Below are 20,754 nucleotides of genomic sequence, written 5' to 3' on the forward strand. Positions count from 1 at the left end.
GACACATCAGAGGCTCTCCACGAGTACTTGGCGAATGAATGGATGGATGCACTATGGAAAAAAACTTTTTCCTCATTCTGTGCTGTGTTTTGATACCTGATTCCTTACACTATACTTCCCTGAGAATTTGGGGAAAGGGGGGTGATGTTCTGGGTTCTCTTTTTTTTCTCCACATATGGGGGGGATTGAACCCAGACGTTTTTATTTTATTTTGAGTCAGTCTCACTAAGTTGCTTAGAGCCTCCCTTAGTCGCTGAGCAGGCCTCAGACTTGTGATCCTCTTGCCTCAGTCTTTTGAGTTGCTGGGATTACTGGTGGGTGCCTCTGCACCTGGCCTGGGTTCCTTTTTTGAAGACTTCCCCTGGGGGCGGTGCCCACCCAGGATCCACACCTCACTTCAAGAATATGCCCTGGGAAGGTGTGGTAGATGGAATGGTGCCCCCCACAAAGGTATCCACTCTCTAGTACCTGGAACCTCTGAATATATTATTTCACATGGCAAGACACTTCGAAGATCGAGCAGTGAAGGATCCTGAGGTAGGGAGCTTATCCTGCACCATAGGGGTGGCCCAGGCAGTCATGTGGGACCTTAGAAGAGGAGGGCAAGAGGGTTGGTCAGAGGAGGAGATGAGCTGATGCAAAAGGAGGTCAGAATGATTTGGGGCCATGGGCCAAGAGTGCAGGCAGCCAGGAAAGGCAGGGACTACGATGCAGTGGAAAGACAGTGAGTCAGGTTCTCTCCTGCGACCCTGAGAGACTTTCTTTTTTCTTCTTCTTTGACAATCAAACTGGGGATGGAAACCAGGGGGTGCACCACAACTCGGCCTTTTTATTATAAATTTTGAGATAGCCTCACTAAGTTGCCCAGGCTGGCTTCGCACTTGTGATCCTCCTGCCTTGGCCTCCCTAGGATTACAGATGAGCACCACTGCACCAGCTGATCCGGGCTTAACTTGAACTTAGTAGCTTTTCTGATGGTTAAGAAGGCCAGGCAGGAGGCCTCAATACCAGCTTGATTCACAAGGTTTAAATAGTTACATATGGATCCAGTCTCCATTGTACTCTTGACCAGGCCCTAGAAAGGTTTGCAGTGCATCTCCCAAAGCCTTAGTAACAAAGAAAAGTCTGTCCCCAACAACATCTTGTCAACGGACCTTCAAGAGGGAAGGACAAGAAGAAAGGGATGCCCTAAAGGGCTGAAGTGGGGCTGCAGGTGTGATGAAGAGAAGCCTGGAGAGAAAGCGCTGGGCTGGGTACAGCTCAGCTGGCAGAGTGCTGGACTCACATGCACAAGGCCATGGGTTCAAACCCCAGCATCCCCCCCCCCCCGGGAACTAAAGAGGCTTGCAGGTTTGCACAGAGCAGACAGGCAGAGTTTAGGAGCCAAGAACCCATGTGACTCCCAGAAATTGAGAGAAAGGTTGAGAAGAAAAGAGCAAGAGAGAACTTGCTTGGTGGCAAAACGCAAACTCCACACAGGCTGGGTTCATGTCTCCATTTCTGACCTCCTCCCTCCACCATTTTCTACAAGAGAGGCTGGGTGGCTAACACAGTTAACTTCCCAGCTTCCCTGGCAGCAAGCAATGGCCATCTGATAGGTTCTGGGAAATAGCCAGAAGTCCTTGTGATCAGCTTCCCCAACATAAAAGCAAAGCCTACCCAGAAGCAAAACCTCCTGTCTTTCACCTTTTCTCTTCCTTGCCTGGAACTAGGTAGGATGGCCCCATGTAGGGGCAGCAGCCTTCTTGAGACCATGAGACAATCAAAAAGAGCATGAAGGTCTATGCTGCAAGCTTGGGAGAACAAAAAAAGAGGAAGAGTTCAGCCTGTTGGCCGTCTCTTTGAGCTACCCTGCTGCCCTGGTAGCAGGAGAAAGAAACCTCTGTCTGTTTCGAAACTCCTGACCAAGGCTTGGGTTATGGCTCAGTGGCAGAGCCACATAAAAAGAAGTAGATAATATAAAGGTCCATGGACAACTAAAACATTTATTAAAAAAAAAGAAAAACGAAAAGAAAACTCGTGACCCATCTGGGAAGCTCCTTATTTTGCTGTTGTCTATTGTGATCCAGGAACTGTACCTGGCGCAGAGTTAGTCTCTTTATTAAGTTCTAAATGAATGGCTGCCTTCTCTGCTGAAGACTGGTTCCAAGACCACCTGAGCTTTGTGCTGAGCCGCCCCTTTTACTTAACATGCATTGCCTGGTTCCTTTTCTTGCAGCCCCAATTCTAATCAAGACAGAAGGGTAACAAAGATCCAGTCAGGACCGGCTACCTGAGGGGTGAGCAGAGGATGGGCCTCAGGGAAGATTCTAGATGCCATGATGGTTTCCCCACTTACTTAGGGTCCCCTCTGTCCATTTTCCACACGGGAGCAGACAATTTAGAGACAAATCAGATCTTGTCCTTCCCTATTCAAATTCAGGTCCACCCTGATTGCCCCCTTCCCTCCTTCAGCATTCTGCTCAAATGCCACCTCCTCTGAGAAGCCCTCCCTGAACATCAGGTCAAACTATTCCCACCCAGCCATGCTGCACCCTTCCCTTCTGAAAGCATCTCGATGCACCCCCTCCATTCTTCTGTTTGCTTATTTAATGTTCGTTTCCTACCTCTAGATGTTAAGCCCCCTGAGGGCAGGAATTGCTGCTCACTGACTGGCATAGGTGGGGTAAGAAAATAAATGCCTGCTATGAGGGCTCAGTGGCTATGCCTGTGATCCCAGTGACTTGGGAGGCTGAGGCAGGAGGATGGCAAATTCAAGGCCAGCTTCAGCAATTTAGGGAGGCCCTGTTTCAAAATAAAAAATAAAAAGGACTGGGGATATAGTTTGACGGCAGAGCACCCCTGGGTTCAAACTCTAAAAATTTTTTAACAATGCATATTGAAAGGCTAAATACTTAAGGGATAGGGACAGGGACAGGGACAAGTTGCTGTTCTCTCAGCTCTTTTTATTCTTTTTTTTTTTAGTAGTACTGGAGATTGAACCCAGGGCCTCGCCCATGCTGCCAAGTGCTCTAACCCTGAGCTGTATCCCTAGCCCTTTTTATTATTTATTTTTTTGAGACAGGCTTCGCTAAGTCGCCTAGGCTGGCCTGGAACCTGCATTCCTCTGGCGTCCTCCCAAGGAGCTGGGACTGGATGGGTGACGTCACACCTGGACGGCACTCAGCTTTGTTGTGCTTGTGGGCTGTAATTCAGGGACTGAATTTAACTGTATCATGTGGGAAACTGATGTAAAGATGACTAAAAATAACAACCCAAGTATTGCTTCTGTTGTTCAGATCTAATGATGATGATAACAATGATGGTATCAGCAAACACCTATAGGATGCGGGACAGGGTTCTGCATGGATTAACTAATTTACAATGACCTAATGGTCGTCATAATGGGGATGCTCTTGTTATCTGTATTTTACAGAGGAGGAAACAGGTTCAGAGAGGTTGAATAAGTTGCCCAAGATCACAGAGTCAAAGAAAGGGTAGAACCAAGATTTGAGTCCCAGGAGTTGGGTCCTAGAATCCATAATACTGCATTTCTGAAAACATCCCAGGAACCCTCCTAGAAGAGGGAGTCCATGGAGCCCTCCAAGACCTCTGCCCTCCAAGTTGGCCCACCCAGTCTGACTGATGAGTGAGCCCTGACCCCAGGCATCTCTGAGCATTCCCAGCCCCGCTCCCTGCCCCAGCCCCAGTCTGAGCTGACCCTGCCTTGAGCTGCGTGAGTGCTTCTTCCACGCGGGGCTGGTTGTAGCGCACCATGTAGCTGTGCATGTCGGGATAGTTGCTGCGGATATTCTTCTCTGTGGACCCGTTAGGCACGGTCCCAAATTTCAAGGGTGGGTACTGCTCCTGTGGCCGCTGGAACTGGGGCAGAATGCAGAGTTATTAGGATGCCCCCTACCCAGGGACATCCCCAACCCAAGTGCCCCATTCTGGGGGACACCTGCCAATTGGCAAATACCCCAGTCTCAGAAGCGTTTTTCAGATTTGCTCACCACAGCAGGTAACACGGTCTCAGTCCTGTCCAGCAAGCATGGCTGCAGACAGGTAAACTGAGGCCACTGGCCACAGAGTTTGAGAAGCTAGAAGCTTCTAGAGGTCCCTGATGTGCCAGGCATTAACCCTTAACTTGCTGGATCAGGGGTAGTCCCAGTGCTGGGGCTGAGGGCAGTTGCTATTTACCAATCTATTCAGAAAATTTTCACTCTTTTAACAACAGATGTAGCCAGATGGGTGTGGGCTGGCTCAATGGCAGGTGTGTTTATGACTAAAAGTTTCATAAAACCATATTCCCCTTTGCGACATAAGGTAGAGTCAACACATTCTCCTATGCTATTCTAGTCCATTCCGCTGGGGGAAAATGCTTAGAGTTGATTTATCAACCTTCTAATAGGTCATGACACCGGTTAACCACCTTGGTCTTAAAGTGTGCCCTGCAGACTGCCTGTCCCGGTCACACTGTGGCTACAGTGAGGTAAGTGCAGCATCAAGAGACCATTTGGAGTGAATTGACAAAATAATTTTTGTCTATTGAGTCTAATACATAAAAATCTGGGGTTAACTTTAGAATGTCTTGGTTTTATTTATTTTCATTTTATTTATTTATTTATTTATTTTTGGTACCAGGGATTTGAACCTAGGGGCGCTTAACCATTGAGCCATGTCCCCAGCCCTTTTTTATATTTTATTTAGAGACAGGGTCTCACTGAGTTGCTTAGGACCTTGCTAAGTTGCTGAGGCTGGCTTTGAACTGTCTATCCTCTGGCCTCAGCCTCCCGAGTGCCACTGTGCCTAGCTAGAATGTCTGGGTTTTAAATTTTATTTTACTTTCCTAGTAATCCGTTGCTATTGTATTTTACAAAAGCATTGCCTCCGATGGATTAGAAGTTTCAAAACCTAGTCCTTCACTATAGTCTGAGAGATGCTCTGCTCTGGAAAATTCCATTCGGTGCTGCTGCCCCTAGAACACTGGGGGACAGACACCCTCCCCAGGAAGACTTAAATAGTCCATTGAACAGACATGTCCTTTCTCCTTCCAAAACATCCCATTCTGAAATTCTCCTTGGGAAGAGATTTCCCTGGGACTCCCCACTGCTGTGCCAACTCTGCCCTCCAACCCAGCCCTCCAACCCAACGGCTCCCTTCTGCACCCACACACCTTGCGGTCACTGAGTCCAGACACAGTGTCCACGTATTCTTCCTGGATCATGAAGGCGGCCAGGTTGGCTGTGTAGCTGGCGAGGAAGATGACGGCGAAGAAGGCCCACACCAGCACCATGATTTTGCTGGTGGTTCCCCGGGGGTTTTCCACGGGCACCGAGTTATTGAACACCAGGGCCCAGAGCAGCCAGATGGATTTCCCAATGGTGAAGGTTGAGCCACCAGGGCCTGCAGGGCACCAGGACAGGCTCATGGACCCCAAGTCCCTTCTGCTCAGTGAGGGAGCATAAAAAACCTACAAGCCCCCAGGGCCTTGGGCATGCCCCCCAAGACCTTGTTCCACCCCATGGGCTGCTGGGAAACTTACTGCATGCATTTAAGGCAGGTAGGGTAATGGAGGGAGGGGACTCACGCTTGCCCGTGGCCAGGCTGCGGTTGTAGCCTACGGGACTGAGGTACTCAAAGATGAAAACGGTGACAGCGACCACAGTGAGGCACATGACGAACATCATCACCCACACAGCGGGGCTGTAGGGCTCTGGGGACAAGGGAGGTGTGGTCATGGCTCTGTCAGGCAAAGGACTGTGGGGACCACAGACATGTGCACATGTTCCCTTCCATTCTGTTCCTCAGGCGAGGTGCACTGCTCACACTGAGCGCTGGAGGCGGGTGCCCCTCAAACAGCCATCACAACCCCTCCTAGATGCTGCCTGAGCCCAGACCCGCCTCCGCTCACCCTCCAGGCCATTTATCATGTCCCACGCTATGCCCAGGCCAGCTCCAGCCTTCCCATTTGGGGAGTCCCACACCAAACAGTCCCCCTTTGCCATGGCCTGCCCTCCCTTCCTCCCTCCCCTCCTCCTGCCACAGCCTGAAGCACAGCCTGCTCCTGCTCCTGCCCTGATGTCACTCCTGTCCTCTCCCTTCTCACGCCAACACAACTCAGGCCTCCTCTCCTCCCCGGCATCATCTCCCTGGCCTCCTGACACCGGCTGTCTGGCTCCAGCCCACCCCCAACGTGGCCAGAGATGACCCTGTCCCTCTCTTGTTCGTCGCCTCCCATAGCTCCCCAGCACCCCTAGAACACTGTCCTGTGGCTCACCCTTGTCCCACCCTCCTCTTTGGCCTGCTCCTCTCTCAGTTACCCTTCTTTGACCAGCTGGTGCTCACAGCACCGCCCCATCAAGTCACAGCCTCTCTGCCTTGTCTCCTCAGCTCCCTGCCAGAGGTGCCACCTGACCTGTCCATCAGCTGGCCTCCCATTCACGTGTCCCCTCCTTACATTCCATAACTGTTGCCTCCGGTGCTCACTGACAGTGAGCCAATGAGTATCAAGTGCACCTCTCAGGGCCAACGGAGTAGAGCTGCCAGGACTGTCCCTGTTGCAGCAAGGTCACTACCCTGGACTGTCACTGCAGCATCTGGGGACATGCCTGTTGCCTCTGCTGGGTAACTGGAGGAGACCTTGTCACTCCCCTGCTATGTACCGCTTGAGGCAGGGGTCCCACGCAGAGACCCTGGTGCAAGGAGGTACTGTGGACACTCGGGTGTGGAAAATACACAGAAAATAATAAATCAGAGGCCTGTGTACACTTCTGTCTTCTCCAGCCCAGGAAATGGAATTTCTACCTGGTCTACCACAAAGCCACCAGCCCAGCTGGAGGCAGCTTCCTAACCACACCTTGAATCTGTCCCTGTATCCCACCCCTGCCACCTCCCGGCTGCACACCTCCATCCTTTCTGGATGAACTTTTGCAGTAGCCTCCTTGCCAGCCTCTAGCTTCCGCAGAGCCCCAGGGGCTCCCTTCTGGAGGAGAAGTCTCGCCTTTGCTGTACATGAAACCCCCATCTCCTACCATAGCGCCCAGGGCTCTGAGAGATTCGCCCCCTCCCCATCAGCCCACTCCTTCCACCTCACCCACCCTGGCAGCCCCTCCAGTCACACAGGCCTCTGGCAGGTTCACAAATATACCCGGACCTCTGCCCCTGCTCTTCTCCCACCTGGCCAGCTGCCTGCAGGCCTGGCCTCTCCTCTGCACCCACACCAGCACAGGCTCAGCTCCTCCCACCTCCTTCACCCTGGCTTCATTTTTCATGGTATCTACCACCACATGAAGTGCTCTTGTCTGTGTATCCCTAGAAGTTTATTTTGTCTCCCCATGAGGCTCAGAGCTCCTGGCAGGCCGGGACTTGTCTGCCTTGTCCACCACTGCGTTTCCATCAAGCCCAAGGCCTGGCACATATAGGAGCTTCATAACACTGACAGGTATCTGGAGCTAATCTTTCCTCTTCATCTCACATCTACAAACCTGGAAAAACTATAGTGTTTTGCTTTTTTTTTTTTTTTTTGATACAGAGTGTCCCTATTTTACCCAGGCTGGTCTTGAACTGTTGGGCTCAAGTGACCCTCCCACCTCAACCTTCTGAGTAGGAGGGACTAAAGGAACCTGTGCCATTCTCAGGTTTTGTGGGGCCTGAAGCGTATACAATTTGGAGGTCTCTCTTAAAGAAAAAAGAATTCAACTCTGAATACACAACTGGGAGCTGAGCATACTGGGAAGGCTGGGGCAGGAGGATGGAGAGTTGGAGGAAAGCCGGTTTCAAAAAACAAAACTGGGCTCCCAGCCTTGGAAAGGCCACTATAAGGAAGGGCCACTATAAGGAAAGGCTCCTGAGCTCGGATTCTAGCTTCCTGGTAAAAAAAAAAAGCCTGATATGGGGAAATTCTTTCTCCCAGTTTACAGATAGGGAACTGAGGCTCAGAAGTGACTGCCACTTCACCAGGGTCACACAGACAGTACAGATGGTCCCAGGACAGGAACCCAGGTTTCGTGACCCCAGGGCTCCAGCCTTGCCTAGGTCTGGCTCTCTATCCTGGGAACCCAGCTCACCTAGGAAGGCAGAGGGGGACACAGTGCCATTGCTTCGCGCCACCATGACGCTGATGCCCGTCTCCACGAAGGGGACGGAGAAGTCCACGATTTCGGAGCGCTCCTCGTTGATGGTGAGGGACCCGATGGCCATGTCCGCGCGCTGGTAGAACACCTAGGGCGGGCGAGGGGTGGGCAAGCTAAGCCCGCTCAGGCGGATAGGGACTAGGGACGAGGCAAACAAAGACGACCCCGGGAGACTGGAGGGATGGCGAGGAGGCTGAGAAAGGACTCAGAGTGTGGCAGGGAAAAGTGGAGGAGAAAGGGGACAGGAAGGAAGCGCTAGCCCCCACCCTGGCCCACCGCCCCCAAGACTCCTCAGGCTTTGGATTCCATCCTCCCGGCCCCGCCCCCCTCTCCTAGGGGTTCCACCCTCCTACCCCGCCTCCTCCAGCTCCAAAAGTCCGACCCCGACCCAGACAGTCCCCACCCCCGTGCTATCTCCTCATGGCCCGCCCCCGAGCTTCCTGACCCCGCCCCTCCATGTAGGCGAGGCCACTCTTGGTCCAGCTTCAGGCCCCGCCTTCCGAGCCTGATCACGCCTCCTTTAGGCCACGCCCCATACGAGTTCCGCCTCTTGGCCCCGCCCCGTCCCCTCACCTCCCCTATCATGCCGTTCCAGACGCCGTCGATCTTCTTCCCGTGCTTGCCGTTAGTGACCAGGTAGAGGTCGTAGCTGAAGCCTATGGTGTGCGCCAGCCTCTTCAAAATGTCGATGCAGAAGCCCTTGCAGCATCGCTTTTCCGGGCGGGGGGCGTCCGGTGGAGGACTGCGGGAAGCAACCAGGCTTGGGAGGTTGGGGACTCCTCACCCTTAGGCCCTCCCATTAGATGAGAGTATGAAGAAAGGGACAGGCAGCAGCTAAAACTATGGCTGGCGCCTTCTGGGGTCACTGAGGCTTGAAGAAGCCTGTCAGCTTGCTCAAGTACCAAGCTGGAGAGCTCTGTGGGCTGGGAGCGGGGACTGACTGCTGGGCTTGGAGGGAGGAGACTTGCCAAGCTGGAACTCCTGGATCCCGGGATGTCACCTGTGGGTTCGGTTGAGCTGGCTTCTGCAGGGGACAGAGTCTCTGATGCAAGTGCCGCTGATGGGGTCAGCAGGCTCCACAATGACAAAGGGTCTCTCCTCCAGTGTAGCTACCGTGAGGTGCTGTGTGTCGTCCACTGGCTGCAGGAAGCGGCCATAGCGGGACCAGAGCGGGTACTTGAGACGGAGAGTCTGCTGCTCCCAGCTGCCCACCTGGGTCAAAGAGAAGGATGGTCAGACTACTTGGGGTGACTTTTCAGGATGTCTTGGCCTCCCTGCTCTTCCTCTCTCAGGTCTAAGAGTGTAAGCCCCATCTCCCTCCAGGACAGGGTAGCCCCTTTCTCCCTGTCCAGGCCCCAGCCCTCCTCTCTCATACCCAGAGATCCAGACCCTAACCCTCCTAAGACCAAGGGTCCAGGCCCCAGTCTTCCTCCCTGAGACCCAGGGGTCTAGGCCAAGCCCTCCTTCCTCAGACCCAGCAAGCTGGGCCCCAGCTCCTGAATCCTCAGAGTCCAGGACCTTGGACCCCCCTCTGCCAGGACCCAAGATTCCAGGACTTCTCCCACTCCTGAGTTCTGGGATGCAACTTACCACCTCCCAAGTCCTGTCTCTGGTGAGAGAGATGACCACCAGGGAGGGGTTCACCAAGAAGCCATCCTCATTGAAGGAGTAATCCCGGTTATCCCAGGTAATGTTCATGAAGTACCTGCCCAGGAGGAAGGGCACCAGGATTGGGCCAAGTCTCCTACCCACCAGTCCCAGCTGGTGATTGAAATCTCTCCTCCTTCACCTCCAAAATCTTGAAATCACACCCTCTTCTTGGACTGATGGTGCCCTCAGAACAGGGTCCCAGACCCTCAATTTGGTGGCCCCACCTGCTTCTGAAGCCCCATCTCCGATAGCTTCTAGCTCAAAACCCCTTTTTTCACTCTATCAAAGCTGGACGCAAAGTGTCTTTGGAACATGTCAAACGATTTCCTTTTTGTTTTGGTTTTGGTACTAGGCATTGAACCAGGGTCACTCCACCCCTGAACTGCAGTCCCATAACCCTCTTGACTCAAACTTGCCATCTTCCTACCTCTGCCTTCTGGGTCACTTGAGATTCCAGGCATGTGCCACTGCATCAGGCTGGTTTGCTCTCTAGGATTTGCAGGTCTGTTCTCTGTCTGGAAAACCCTTCCACCACCCTCTCACCTGGACCAACCGACATGTCACAAAGACAGCTCAAGTGTTCCTTCACTGAACTCTGATGGCCTCTCCCATCACCCATCCAGTCACTGGGCGAGACTCTCACCACAGGGGCTGCCCCCTCAGTCCCTTCATCCAGGCCATAATTCCCAAACCCTATCCTTCCTGAGCCATCCCCTCCTCCATCCCCCACAACCCTCCTGGATCCTTACCCCTCATCCTGCCTGACCTACAGCCTCTGATCTCTCCTCTAGTCTGTATCTCACCTAGCCCCAAGGGGTCTTTCTATACCCAAAACTGAGTCCCCCTCCCCTGCTCATGGCTTGCCCATGGCTGCAGAACTTTGAAACAGACTCCTCCCAATCTGGCATCCAAGGCAAGGACTTGGCCCCATCTACATCTCCAGCCTCATCACTCCCAGCCCCTAATCCTGCTGCTACAACTGCTCTGAACTAGTGTGGCCTCACCAATCTGCCCAAGTTGCTCTCCTTCCAGACCTCTGAACATGCTATTTCTTCCCTCTGGAATACTCCATGTCTGGTGAACTCCCTGACCACCGTTAGAATGGAGCCCAAACTCCTCCCCCAACCTAAAGGCATCTGCATGAGTCGGGCCCCTGTGTCTGTCCATCTCGGTTCATCCGTTTCTCCCTCTGGTGCACTGTGCTCCAGCTACACTGGTGTTTTAAACTCCCAAACAGTTCCAACCCCAGGTCCTTTGCATCTGCTCTTCCCTCTCTCTTCATTGAGATCTTCCAGTGCTTGGGGTTTTATCCATTTTTAAAAATCTCTAAATTTTACTTACTCAGGGCTTTCCTGACCACCCCACTTAGCCTAGCTCCCTAGGCTGTTCTTGTCATTTTTCCTCTGATTTATTTTCATCTCAGAAATTATCATCTGCTGATACTTTCTTTTGTTGTTTGTTCACTGCTTGTCTCGGTGACAGCAGAGACAACAGTTTATACCACGCTATTCTTTTGTGCTTAAACGGTGTTTGGCACATAGTCGATTCTCAGTAAAGAGCTTTTCAATGAATGATTGGATGGATGGATGAACAGTTCATCCTTTGGGTCTCAGTTAGGTGTCCCCTCCTCCTGGAAACATCCCTGACTCCAGAGACTGACCCCAGATGTGTGTTTAGAAGGTTCTCTGGGGGCAATTAATTTTCTCTCTTGCAATGACATTTCACTATGGATGTGGAAGTTTGGGTGGTGGCCAGGAAGGGCTAAAATTATGAGGGAGAAGAATTCTGGGTAAAGGCCAGGTATGGTGGTGCATACAAATCAGGAGGCTGAGGCAGGAAGATGGCAAGTTTGAGGACAGCCTCAGCAACTAAGCAAGTCCCTAAGTCCCCCAAATATAAAGGACTGGGGGGATGTAGCTCAGAGGTAGACAGCCCCCGAGTTCAATCTCCAGTACAAAAAAAAAAGGGGGGGGTGGGGAGAGAGAGAGAGAGAGAGAGAGAGAGAGAGAGAGAGAGAGAGAGAGAGAGAGTGTGCTGGGTAAAACACAACAGCCTCTGGGAGAGACAAGCCTGAAAGAAAAAGAGAGGCAGGAGCAAAGAAGCAGAAAGAGATGAAAGAATAGCTGGCCCCAGGCTTGGCCTCGATTCCTGATGTCTGTGTTTCTATGCATGTTTATCTTTCCAATAAACCCCCTTTTCCCTAAGGAAACTTAAACGAGACTCTGCTTCTTGCAACCAAAAATGTCCTGGCTTAGGCAGTTCTCCTCCCCCATGCTCCCGCAAGGCCAGTGCTACCTCCATTACTGCAAGCATCATGCTGTGCTGTCATTATTCCCATCCCTGTCTGCCACCCCTTCCGGACCCTGCGTTCTTTGAAGAAGTCCATGGTCTTTTTCATCTCTGTGTTCCCAGTGCCCAGCATGAGCCCTAGTTCCTAGCAGGTGCTCAGTATTTATGAACAAGGGATGCTTTTCTCACCCTCTTCTTCCAGGATCCGGATTCCCAACTCACCTCTTCTCAATTCTCCTCCCTTAGGTCTTCTTTCACACCCACCACCTCCTCCCAAACTCAGCTCATTTAAAGATCAGTGGCCTCTCCTTCACTGTTCTGTCACCTAACATATCAGTTTCCCCACTCCCAACTCTTCCCATGATGAAGATGCTGTTTTCCACCAAACTCAGTTCTCCTCTTCTGAAACAGTAACCTGTAAGATGGGCATATGGCCGTCCAGCTAAAGTCCACATTGCTCAGCCTTCTTTGCAGCTAACTTAGGCCATGTGCAGAGATGACATTCAAAACAGAAGAGTTAGTACAGGTACTAACCAATCAGAATGGATGTCTAGCCTATCAGAATGGACCTTGCTGTAAACAACTGGTAACTCAGTCCTGACCATGTGACTACCTTCTCACAAAAGGATGTGAGACCTGGTTTGCTCTCTACTTGCTCCATCCCTCTTCTGGGGAGCTCTACCTGGCACTCATGCCCACCATCTGGCTTGCACTATTTGGAGATTCCAGAGCAGCAAGGAGGGTGGACCCTGAGTCCCTGAATGATCACATGGAGCAGCAGCCTACTAATAACTGGACTGCTTATCTCTGGGTTGTGACTTGACAAAGGAACAAACTTCTTCCTTGTACGGGCCATGAGGTGGTTGGGCGTTTTTGTTTGGAGCTCAGTTCCTAGTCTAACTAGGATATTTAATTCTATCTAAGAGGCTATCAATTGTAAAATGTACTACTATTTTATACCTACCACAAAGAAAACACTACCAATTAAACCATGATAAGCCACCAATTATAAAACATATCTTGATTTGAAAGACATTAAAATGGGAAAAATTAGGCATTTAGAGTCATAAAATATAGTAATACACTCACTGTATATCCAAATTACCTGATTTAATTCTAGAAAAGAGACCCAGTTACACCCATTTTATAGAAAAGGGCACTGAATCTGAGAGAGGGCACATGGTTGCATGGCTAGTGAGCACCACAGGTAGTCGGGCTGCGGAAGCTTCCCCACAGGCCTTCCATCCCAGCCCCACTCACCTATGCAGACTCTCCCCGCGGTGGGTGCGGTTCTGGGCGCGGCAGTCATGGCCAAGCTCAGGCAGGAAGCCGTAGTCACGCAGCAGGGCCTGGGCACCTCTGGCCACCACAGCCACACCAGCCGCCACACGCCTGGCTAAGTCATCACGCCAGCCAGCTGAGCGCACTGCAAAGAGCCCCGCGGGAAGCGGGGCACCTCCTGGCAGAAGAAGAGGCTCCCCAGGGGCTCCAGAGCCCCCACCTCCAGCCAGCTGGGGTCCCACCATGAACCAGACATAGCCAGGTCCAGTGAGGCCAGCCTCCTCAGCTGCCCGGAACACAGGTTCAGCCTCCTCACGGGCACAGAAGAGCAGGCGGATCTGTGCACTGACACTGCGGAGCTGGGCGCCCAGGACAGCCTCGCCTGCCCCAGGGTCCAGTGTCAGGGCCCCACGATGCTCCCAGCCCACCAGGCTGCCATCAGTCAGCACCTCGATGTAGGACAGGAAGGCCCGGTGGCCGGGGGCACGCGTGGTCACCGCTACAAAAGATGTCCAGTCGTACTCCTCCAGCACCTCAAAGATGACCTGAAGCTGCTGCTCTGTGGAGGAGCCCAGCTGAAGGAAGGTGGAGCCCTTCTCCTGTGGGGCATGGGAAGGATGTCAGGCCTCCTGATGTGGGGACCTCATCTCCCAGCAACAGACAAGCAGATCACAGTTCCCAGTGCCAGCGGTGGGTCATAGCTCTCAATATGGCAGACTGACTGGCTGTTCACCAAAATCCTTTACTTTTCTTCCTGGGACAAATGCTAGTCCTAGGTTAGATTTAACTATATGTCTGAGTTCTGAGCATACCCTTAAAAACTATGTCCCGAGACCCTCATATTCCTCCCTATCTGAGGGTGGATGAAGAGGCCCCAGAAAAGAACTCTGAAGTCCTCAGGAATTACAGAGCCACAAGAAGAATCAATCCTGGGCTGGGGATGTGGCTCAAGCGGTAGCGCGCTCGCCTGGCATGCGTGCGGCCCGGGTTCGATCCTCAGCACCACATACCAACAAAGATGTTGTGTCCGCCGAGAACTAAAAAATAAATATTAAAAATTCTCTCTCTCTCTCCTCTCTCACTCTCTCTTAAAAAAAAAAAAGATTTAAAAAAAAAGAAGAATCAATCCTGTGGCCCCAATCAGGACCACGTGTTTGCATTTTATATGAATGAGAAGCAACCTATTTCCTTGAGCCACTGAGATCTGAGGGTTTATCTCTTTCAGCAACTAACATCACTGTTATTATTATACCTACCATCCACAGAGGAACTACAACTCCCAACATCCACTGGGAAAGATTGCAATGAGGGAGACTACATCTCCCAGCATGCAGCGAAGGTGGTAAAGATAACTGTATTTCCCCAATGGAGTAGACTTTCCTGTTTTGAATTTTCCTCCTACTTCTCTGCCCCCTCCTTCCTTGTCTCTACTGGTGCCTTTTCCTCAGCCAGAATTCTAAACATAGGTGTACCCCTGTGGTATACTCTTCTCTGTCCTCGCTTGCTAGCTAGGTCATTCAGACCCATGTAGTTATTTATTGTATTTTTTCAGTACTGGGTACTTTACCAATAGGTTACATTCCCAGCCCTTTTAATTTATTTATTTTTTAAAAATTGAGACAGGGTCTCCTTAAATTGCCCAGGCTGGTCTTGAATTTGTAATTCTCTTGTCTTGGCCTCCTAACTTGCTGAGATTATAAGTGTGTGTCACCATGCTTGGTTCAGACCCATGGGTTTAAACACTACCTCCCACAATGTTTTGCTATTCAAATTTAAGTTAATTAAAATTAAATAAAACTTAAAATTTAGTTCTCTACTTGCACTAACCACATGTCAAGTGCTCAATAGCCACACATGGCCTATGACTCGCCTATTGGACACATCAGATATAGACCATCTCCACCAGTGCAGAAAGCTTTACTGGGTATGGCTGGAAATGGCCCATGTCCTGTCTCAATGGCTCCCATGAGCTCCAGGAAACCTATCCTCCTTTCTGATCAATTTCTTCCCTTGGATTTCCAAGAGTTTCTTAAAATCATCATGTCAAACACATAATTCTTGACCCCTGAACCCGTCTCCCCCGACCTGCTTCCTGTCTTCCCTTCTCACCCTAAGGCTCAGGCCCAAACGTGAGCCACCTTTCCCCTGTCTCTTCCTCATGCCCACATCCAGGCCATCTCCCAGTCTCCTTGGCTCTGTGTCCACACCATAAGCCCAGGTGTCTACTCCTCACTGCTGCCACCGTCACAATCCTCATTGACATCACTTTCTCTCTTGCCTAGACATCTATAGCTTTCGAGCCCATCTCTGTTCCATTCTTGCATCTTCCAGTTCATTCTCCAAACAGCAGCCAGAGTTATCATTTCAAAATATTAATTGGATCACATCCCTTCTCTGTTGAAAACCTTCCAATGAGTCTTCTTTAGAATCAAAGCCAAAGTCCTTTCTGTGGCCCACAAGGCCCTGCATGAACTGACCCTTACTGCCTCTCTGACCTCATCTCCTGCCCTCCTAACCCTCCAATTGGCTCCAGCCACACTCCCTCCTTGCTCTTCCTCAAACACACCAAGCTTCTTTTGAATTCAAGAGCTTTGCTCCAGCTGTTGTTCCTCCCAGGGTCACTTTCCCCACCTCCTCAGCCCACCCCTCCTCATCCCTCAGGTCCAGCTCAGATGTCACCTCCTTAGCAAGGCCCTTCCAGCCTGCCAGCCTCAGTCATTACAACATCCTGTTAGTCTCCTCCAGGACAGATTTTACTATTGTGGTTGGTTTTGTCTGTTTCCTTCATAAGAATCCAAGCTCCGTAAGGCAGGGACCTGCCCCCCCTCCAATTTTATTCTCCATAACCTAAAATGGCCCTGGCACAGAATCAGCTCTCAATGAACCTTATTATGCAATGAGAACGGCAAGTGGACTTTCTCCTGAGGCATGTGCCAGTAGTTATGAGTGGAGAGGACAGGCCAGCTGTCCTGAGGAGCTGAGGTCTCTCAGCATGTGATGGACACCTAAGAAGTCAGGGTGGAGCGGCTCACCCATCAGTAGGTGGCATGTGGCAAGGAAACCATGTTCCCAGCATTCACTAGGTATGGATGGCACTGTGATGACCACTCTTTCTTCTGTCCAGAGACAATGAGGAAACATGCCCCTGAAGGCAACAGATGTGCACTGAGCTGGCCACAGTGCCCAAAAGAAAGTGAAACAGAGTGGGCCACATGTAGCAGCAATGGAGGAACCAGGGACCACCACTCGGTATTTCACAAAGATGGCAGCCAGGAAAAAAAAAAAGGTCTACAAATCTGCCTGGAAATCTCTGGAAACCATCATGCCAAGAAGAACAAGAAAGTTGGACAGAGGTCCTTCCCAGAAAGCTCTGGACAGGAGAATGAGTCCCAGAATGCAATAGAGATCCAGTCACAAAGCCAAATGTTCTCACCTCTGGGAATTGGCCAGTTTAGGTTCCATACACTCAGGTGGCTCCATCACCCTTAAATGCCCCACCCCTTGTTGGGCTCCGCCTTTTCAGTTCACAGACCATTCTTGGTCCGTTTTCCTTCTTTGCTACCAGAAGTCCACTACAAATGGCCACTCCTGTGCTTCTCTGGAGAGAGGGAGGCCTCTCCTCTCCTCTCCCCTCCTGTGCCGGCTCTGCCCTTGACCCTTCACTGGCTGTACCCACCTCTATGCAAGGCCTTCATTCTCCAAGACCCAACTTCTGGATTCCTATTTTCCACACCTCGCCTGGTCTGAGCCTTCTCAAACCCAACTTCCAGAACCTTCTTCCAGTCTAGAACCTGCCCTTTTACAAAGAGCTTAGGCCCCACTTTCTCCCTGACTGTTCCTCCCCAACACTCACTTCCTTGAGGTCTGGTTCTACTCTTCGTCAGCCTACCTCTAATGACCACTTCATTTCTCAGACTCCTCCATTCGCTGGATGGCTCTATTCTCCTTCACAGACTTCTAGTCTCAGCTCATCTGGCCTATCTCCTCCCAAGAACCTGTCCATGTTGCCCTTCTCTCTTCTTCCCTCTTCTTGCCTTCTTGGCTCCTCCTCCTCACTATCTTTTACCCTTTTCTGAACCCCATTCCTTTCCACTGACTCCACCCCTGGCTCATGCCAGATCTACCCCTTCCTTTCATTCTTAGTCCCTGCTTCTCTCTGGCTAGTTGCTCTCCTGCAGTGACTGAGCCCATGTCCTCCCCATGACCTGCTCATTGTTGACTGTCCTTTCTGACCCTTCTTCTAGGTGACTCCTTTGGAAGGCCCTGCTCACCTTGCAGAACCCATCCCTCCAAATCAGCCCCATCTCTGTCCTACAGCTCCCACCACACCCTGGACGCTGACCTCCAGGACTGTCCCCTCCTTCCTAAGCCCCACCCAACCATCTTACGCCCCGCCCATCGCGACTGGCCCCGCCCCTCCGGTCGCGCGCACCTTGGGCGTGAGCACGAGCGCGGCGCCGCCGTGCACGGCCACGATGGGCAGCGAGGTCTGGGCTGACAGGAAGTCGAGGATGGGCGCGACGGCGGGCGCGCGCGAGTCGTCCTCGAAGACAACACCGTGCACGCGCAGCCCCGACAGCAGGTCGCAGAGCTGCAGCACGAGGCTGCGCGGGTCCGAGCCGTTGAGCACCAGCGCCACCGGTCGCACGTCCAGGCCCGGGCTGCGCACTGCTGCCGCCACGGTGGGGCCCAAACGTGCCGCCTCGGCCGCATACGCGGGCCCCGAGAACACGAGCGCCACGTTGAGCGGCCGCGCCCCGCCGAGGCCCCCGCCGGGCCCGCTGGCCCCGCCCGGCCCCGGCGCCTCCTCCGGGAACGGGCTGGCGCAGGCCAGCGCCAGCAGCAGCAGCATCTTAGCGGGGCCCCGAGGGCCGCGGGGGCCACCGGCGCCGCGCATCGCCTGCGGGCCCCGCCGGGCGGCCTCTGAACGCACGGGCCAGGGAGGGACACAAGAGGCGAGGGGCAGGCGCAGAGAAGGGACACAAGATAAAGCCACAAAAGAGAAGGGAGAGACGCAGAGACAGCGAGAAGAGGGAAGGAGAGAGACAGAGATGAGGATAAGGACAGAGGAAGAGGAAGGGACAGGCAGAAGGAGAGACACAGAAGTAGGAGGAGGGAGACAGAGACGCAGAGACCAAGGGAGAGACACAGAAGGAGAGGGTCAGAGGGAAAGAGAGTGGAGGGAGGTGGAAGGGAGATATGGGGAAGGGAGCCCCAAAACAGAGGGAGAGTGGTTCAGTTTGAATGTGGCAGCGGGGAGACACGGGGAGAGTGGGGTGGTAATGGGGTCAGGGGAAGATAGGTAAGGAAAGAGAAAGAGAAGGCAGGGATGGAGGGGACCCCAGAAATGGGACCAAAATAGGATCGAAGAGAGATCCAGGGACAGAGGAAAAGAGATGGAGATGGCCACAGAAAAAATGGTCAGGGAGAGAGTGGCAGGAGAAACAGGGTGGAGATGCTCAGAGTGACAGAGACGAGAGAGAAGAGAGGAATGACAGAAATAGGGAGTGATCAAGACCCAGGGAGAGGGTGTTGGAGATGCAGGGGAGATGCACAGATAGATGTGGGAAGGCGGGAGAGATGAGAAGCAAGAAAGTTGGACAGGGAGGAAGACAGAAACAAGCCAGGAAGCCATAGACAGAGACCCCACAGCCACCAAGAGACATGCACACGAGCGACAGGGATGCAGAATGGAGATGGAGGAGGCAGGCAGAGCAGAGAGTACACAGGAAGACAGAAATAGCGGAGCCCAGCAAAGACCGAGACCCCCACCAGGAAGGTGCCCGGCACAGACATAAAAGGAAGGCCAGGAAGGCGAGAGGCAGGAGGGAACAGAAATAAAAGGAAGAAAAGTGAGGGAAAAATGAGCGAGGGAAAAGGGGTCAGGTGTGTGGGGGGAGAGAAGGAGGGGAGAGATTAGTGGGGCGTCCCAAGGAGAGGGACTGCCCCATGACCTTTCCCCTCACCCAGATCATGACCCCCAGTCCATTTTGCCCCCTACTCCTGTCCCTATACCCCCATTCTCAGAGTGACAGTCACAGGCCAGGCTAGGATTCGGGGTTTGGGGGAGGACACAGCTGTGGAGAGTTGGGGAGGGGGTCCCTGGCTCCCATCCTGGAGCAATTTAATAAATTAGAGGAAACACAGCGTTGCCTCAGGAGCTCCCTGTTGAATACGAGCTGCCTGGAGTGGATGGGCTGGGAGCCCAGACTCCTGGGTCCTGGGTCTGAGGAAGGAGGGCACTGGGGACTGGACTCCTAGCTCCCAGAGTGGTGCTGGAATTTGCACTAGGGGCTTCCTGGAGGGGTGGAGGTCCAGACAGGTAAGGGCTCTCTCTGCTGTCAGTCTCCTGTCCGGTTACCATGGTAGCACAGGCCTCATCCACCCTACAGCCACCCAGCTAGCCAGCCTGGTTGGGGGAAAGGCCCATACCTTCACTCCTGCCTGGAGGCCTCTGCCCCTCCCCTCTGCCCACTACCCCACCTTTCCAGAGATACCAGGCCACTGTCTTCCCAGGGAAAGGGGTGGGTGCTCCTTGCTGGCATCCCTCCCAAATCCTGGCTCCTCCTGGCCCCTCCTCTCCATTGCCCTTCCCCAAGCAGCTGGCTTAATCAGTGCTCAGAATAGCCCCCCTTCCACCCCAAAATAACCCACAGCTGTGGCCTGGCCCCCGCCGGGTTAACAATGGCTCTCCCCTCCTTTCCTGATGGCTGCTCACCACTGGCCCCCTCCTCTGCCTCTCAGACCCACTCTTGCCTGCCTTCTGCCTTTGGGGACCTCAGGGTCCTGCTCCCTTCTGAGGCTCAGGAGGGTAACCCCCAGCCCCACCCTTCTTAGGAGGCTGGAGGCGCAGTCATTTCCTATAAGGGGTTTGGGAGGGCAAATCCCAACAGTCAGGGACTGTGGGGTGGCATTCTCAGCCATCCAGTTCCCTGGAAGCCTGATTCCCAGAGCCCACACCCCCAAGAATGAAAGCAACCAAGCTCCCAATTTCTACCTCCTCATGAATCTTGGCCCCATACAGAGGCTGAAGAGCCTGGGCCCTCACCCCGGCTCTGCCAGGAGCTTGAACCACTGGCCCTCCTCAGACACAGGAGCCCTGCCCTGCAACTTCTCCTGAAAGACTCCTGGTCTTGGCTGTCAGCCCCCCGCCTCCCCCAGGACTCCAGTTCTACTCTGTTCTTTCCCAGGACCCAGGAATCCTGTCTCTCTTGCTTCCAGACCCAGGAATCTGTTTCCAGCCCTGCTCTCCCTGAAGGACCCCTTTTTATTTCAAACCCAATCAGTTCCAACATCCTGGGCACCCCCTCCCGGCTATGGCCTCCCCAGTGGCCCCACTCAGACTGTACACGGCACAAGTCTGTCCCCAAGCTGAGGAGGAGGAGGGTGCCAGAGATTCCTGGGGCGTCCCTGTCTCCGT

The 20,754-nt window shown here is 52.9% G+C and overlaps 1 protein-coding gene across 1 annotated transcript in view; it reads right to left on the bottom strand.

Moving 5' to 3' along the window:
• Window positions 1–18,231, bottom strand: part of Grin2d (glutamate ionotropic receptor NMDA type subunit 2D) — a 31,298-nt gene extending 13,067 nt beyond the window's left edge. The window contains exons 1-9 of the mRNA XM_026406336.2: window positions 17,767–18,231; window positions 13,314–13,933; window positions 9,705–9,819; window positions 9,115–9,326; window positions 8,688–8,856; window positions 8,049–8,202; window positions 5,570–5,695; window positions 5,156–5,385; window positions 3,701–3,861 (exon numbers count right to left, since the gene is read on the bottom strand). Coding sequence (XP_026262121.1) covers window positions 3,701–3,861; window positions 5,156–5,385; window positions 5,570–5,695; window positions 8,049–8,202; window positions 8,688–8,856; window positions 9,115–9,326; window positions 9,705–9,819; window positions 13,314–13,933; window positions 17,767–18,231 — 2,252 coding nt within the window. The remainder of the gene's footprint in view (window positions 1–3,700; window positions 3,862–5,155; window positions 5,386–5,569; window positions 5,696–8,048; window positions 8,203–8,687; window positions 8,857–9,114; window positions 9,327–9,704; window positions 9,820–13,313; window positions 13,934–17,766) is intronic.
• Between the last annotated feature and the right edge of the window lie 2,523 nt (window positions 18,232–20,754).

This window comes from Urocitellus parryii, chromosome 15 (genome assembly GCF_045843805.1).
Source record: "Urocitellus parryii isolate mUroPar1 chromosome 15, mUroPar1.hap1, whole genome shotgun sequence".
Taxonomy (NCBI): Eukaryota; Metazoa; Chordata; class Mammalia; order Rodentia; family Sciuridae; genus Urocitellus; species Urocitellus parryii.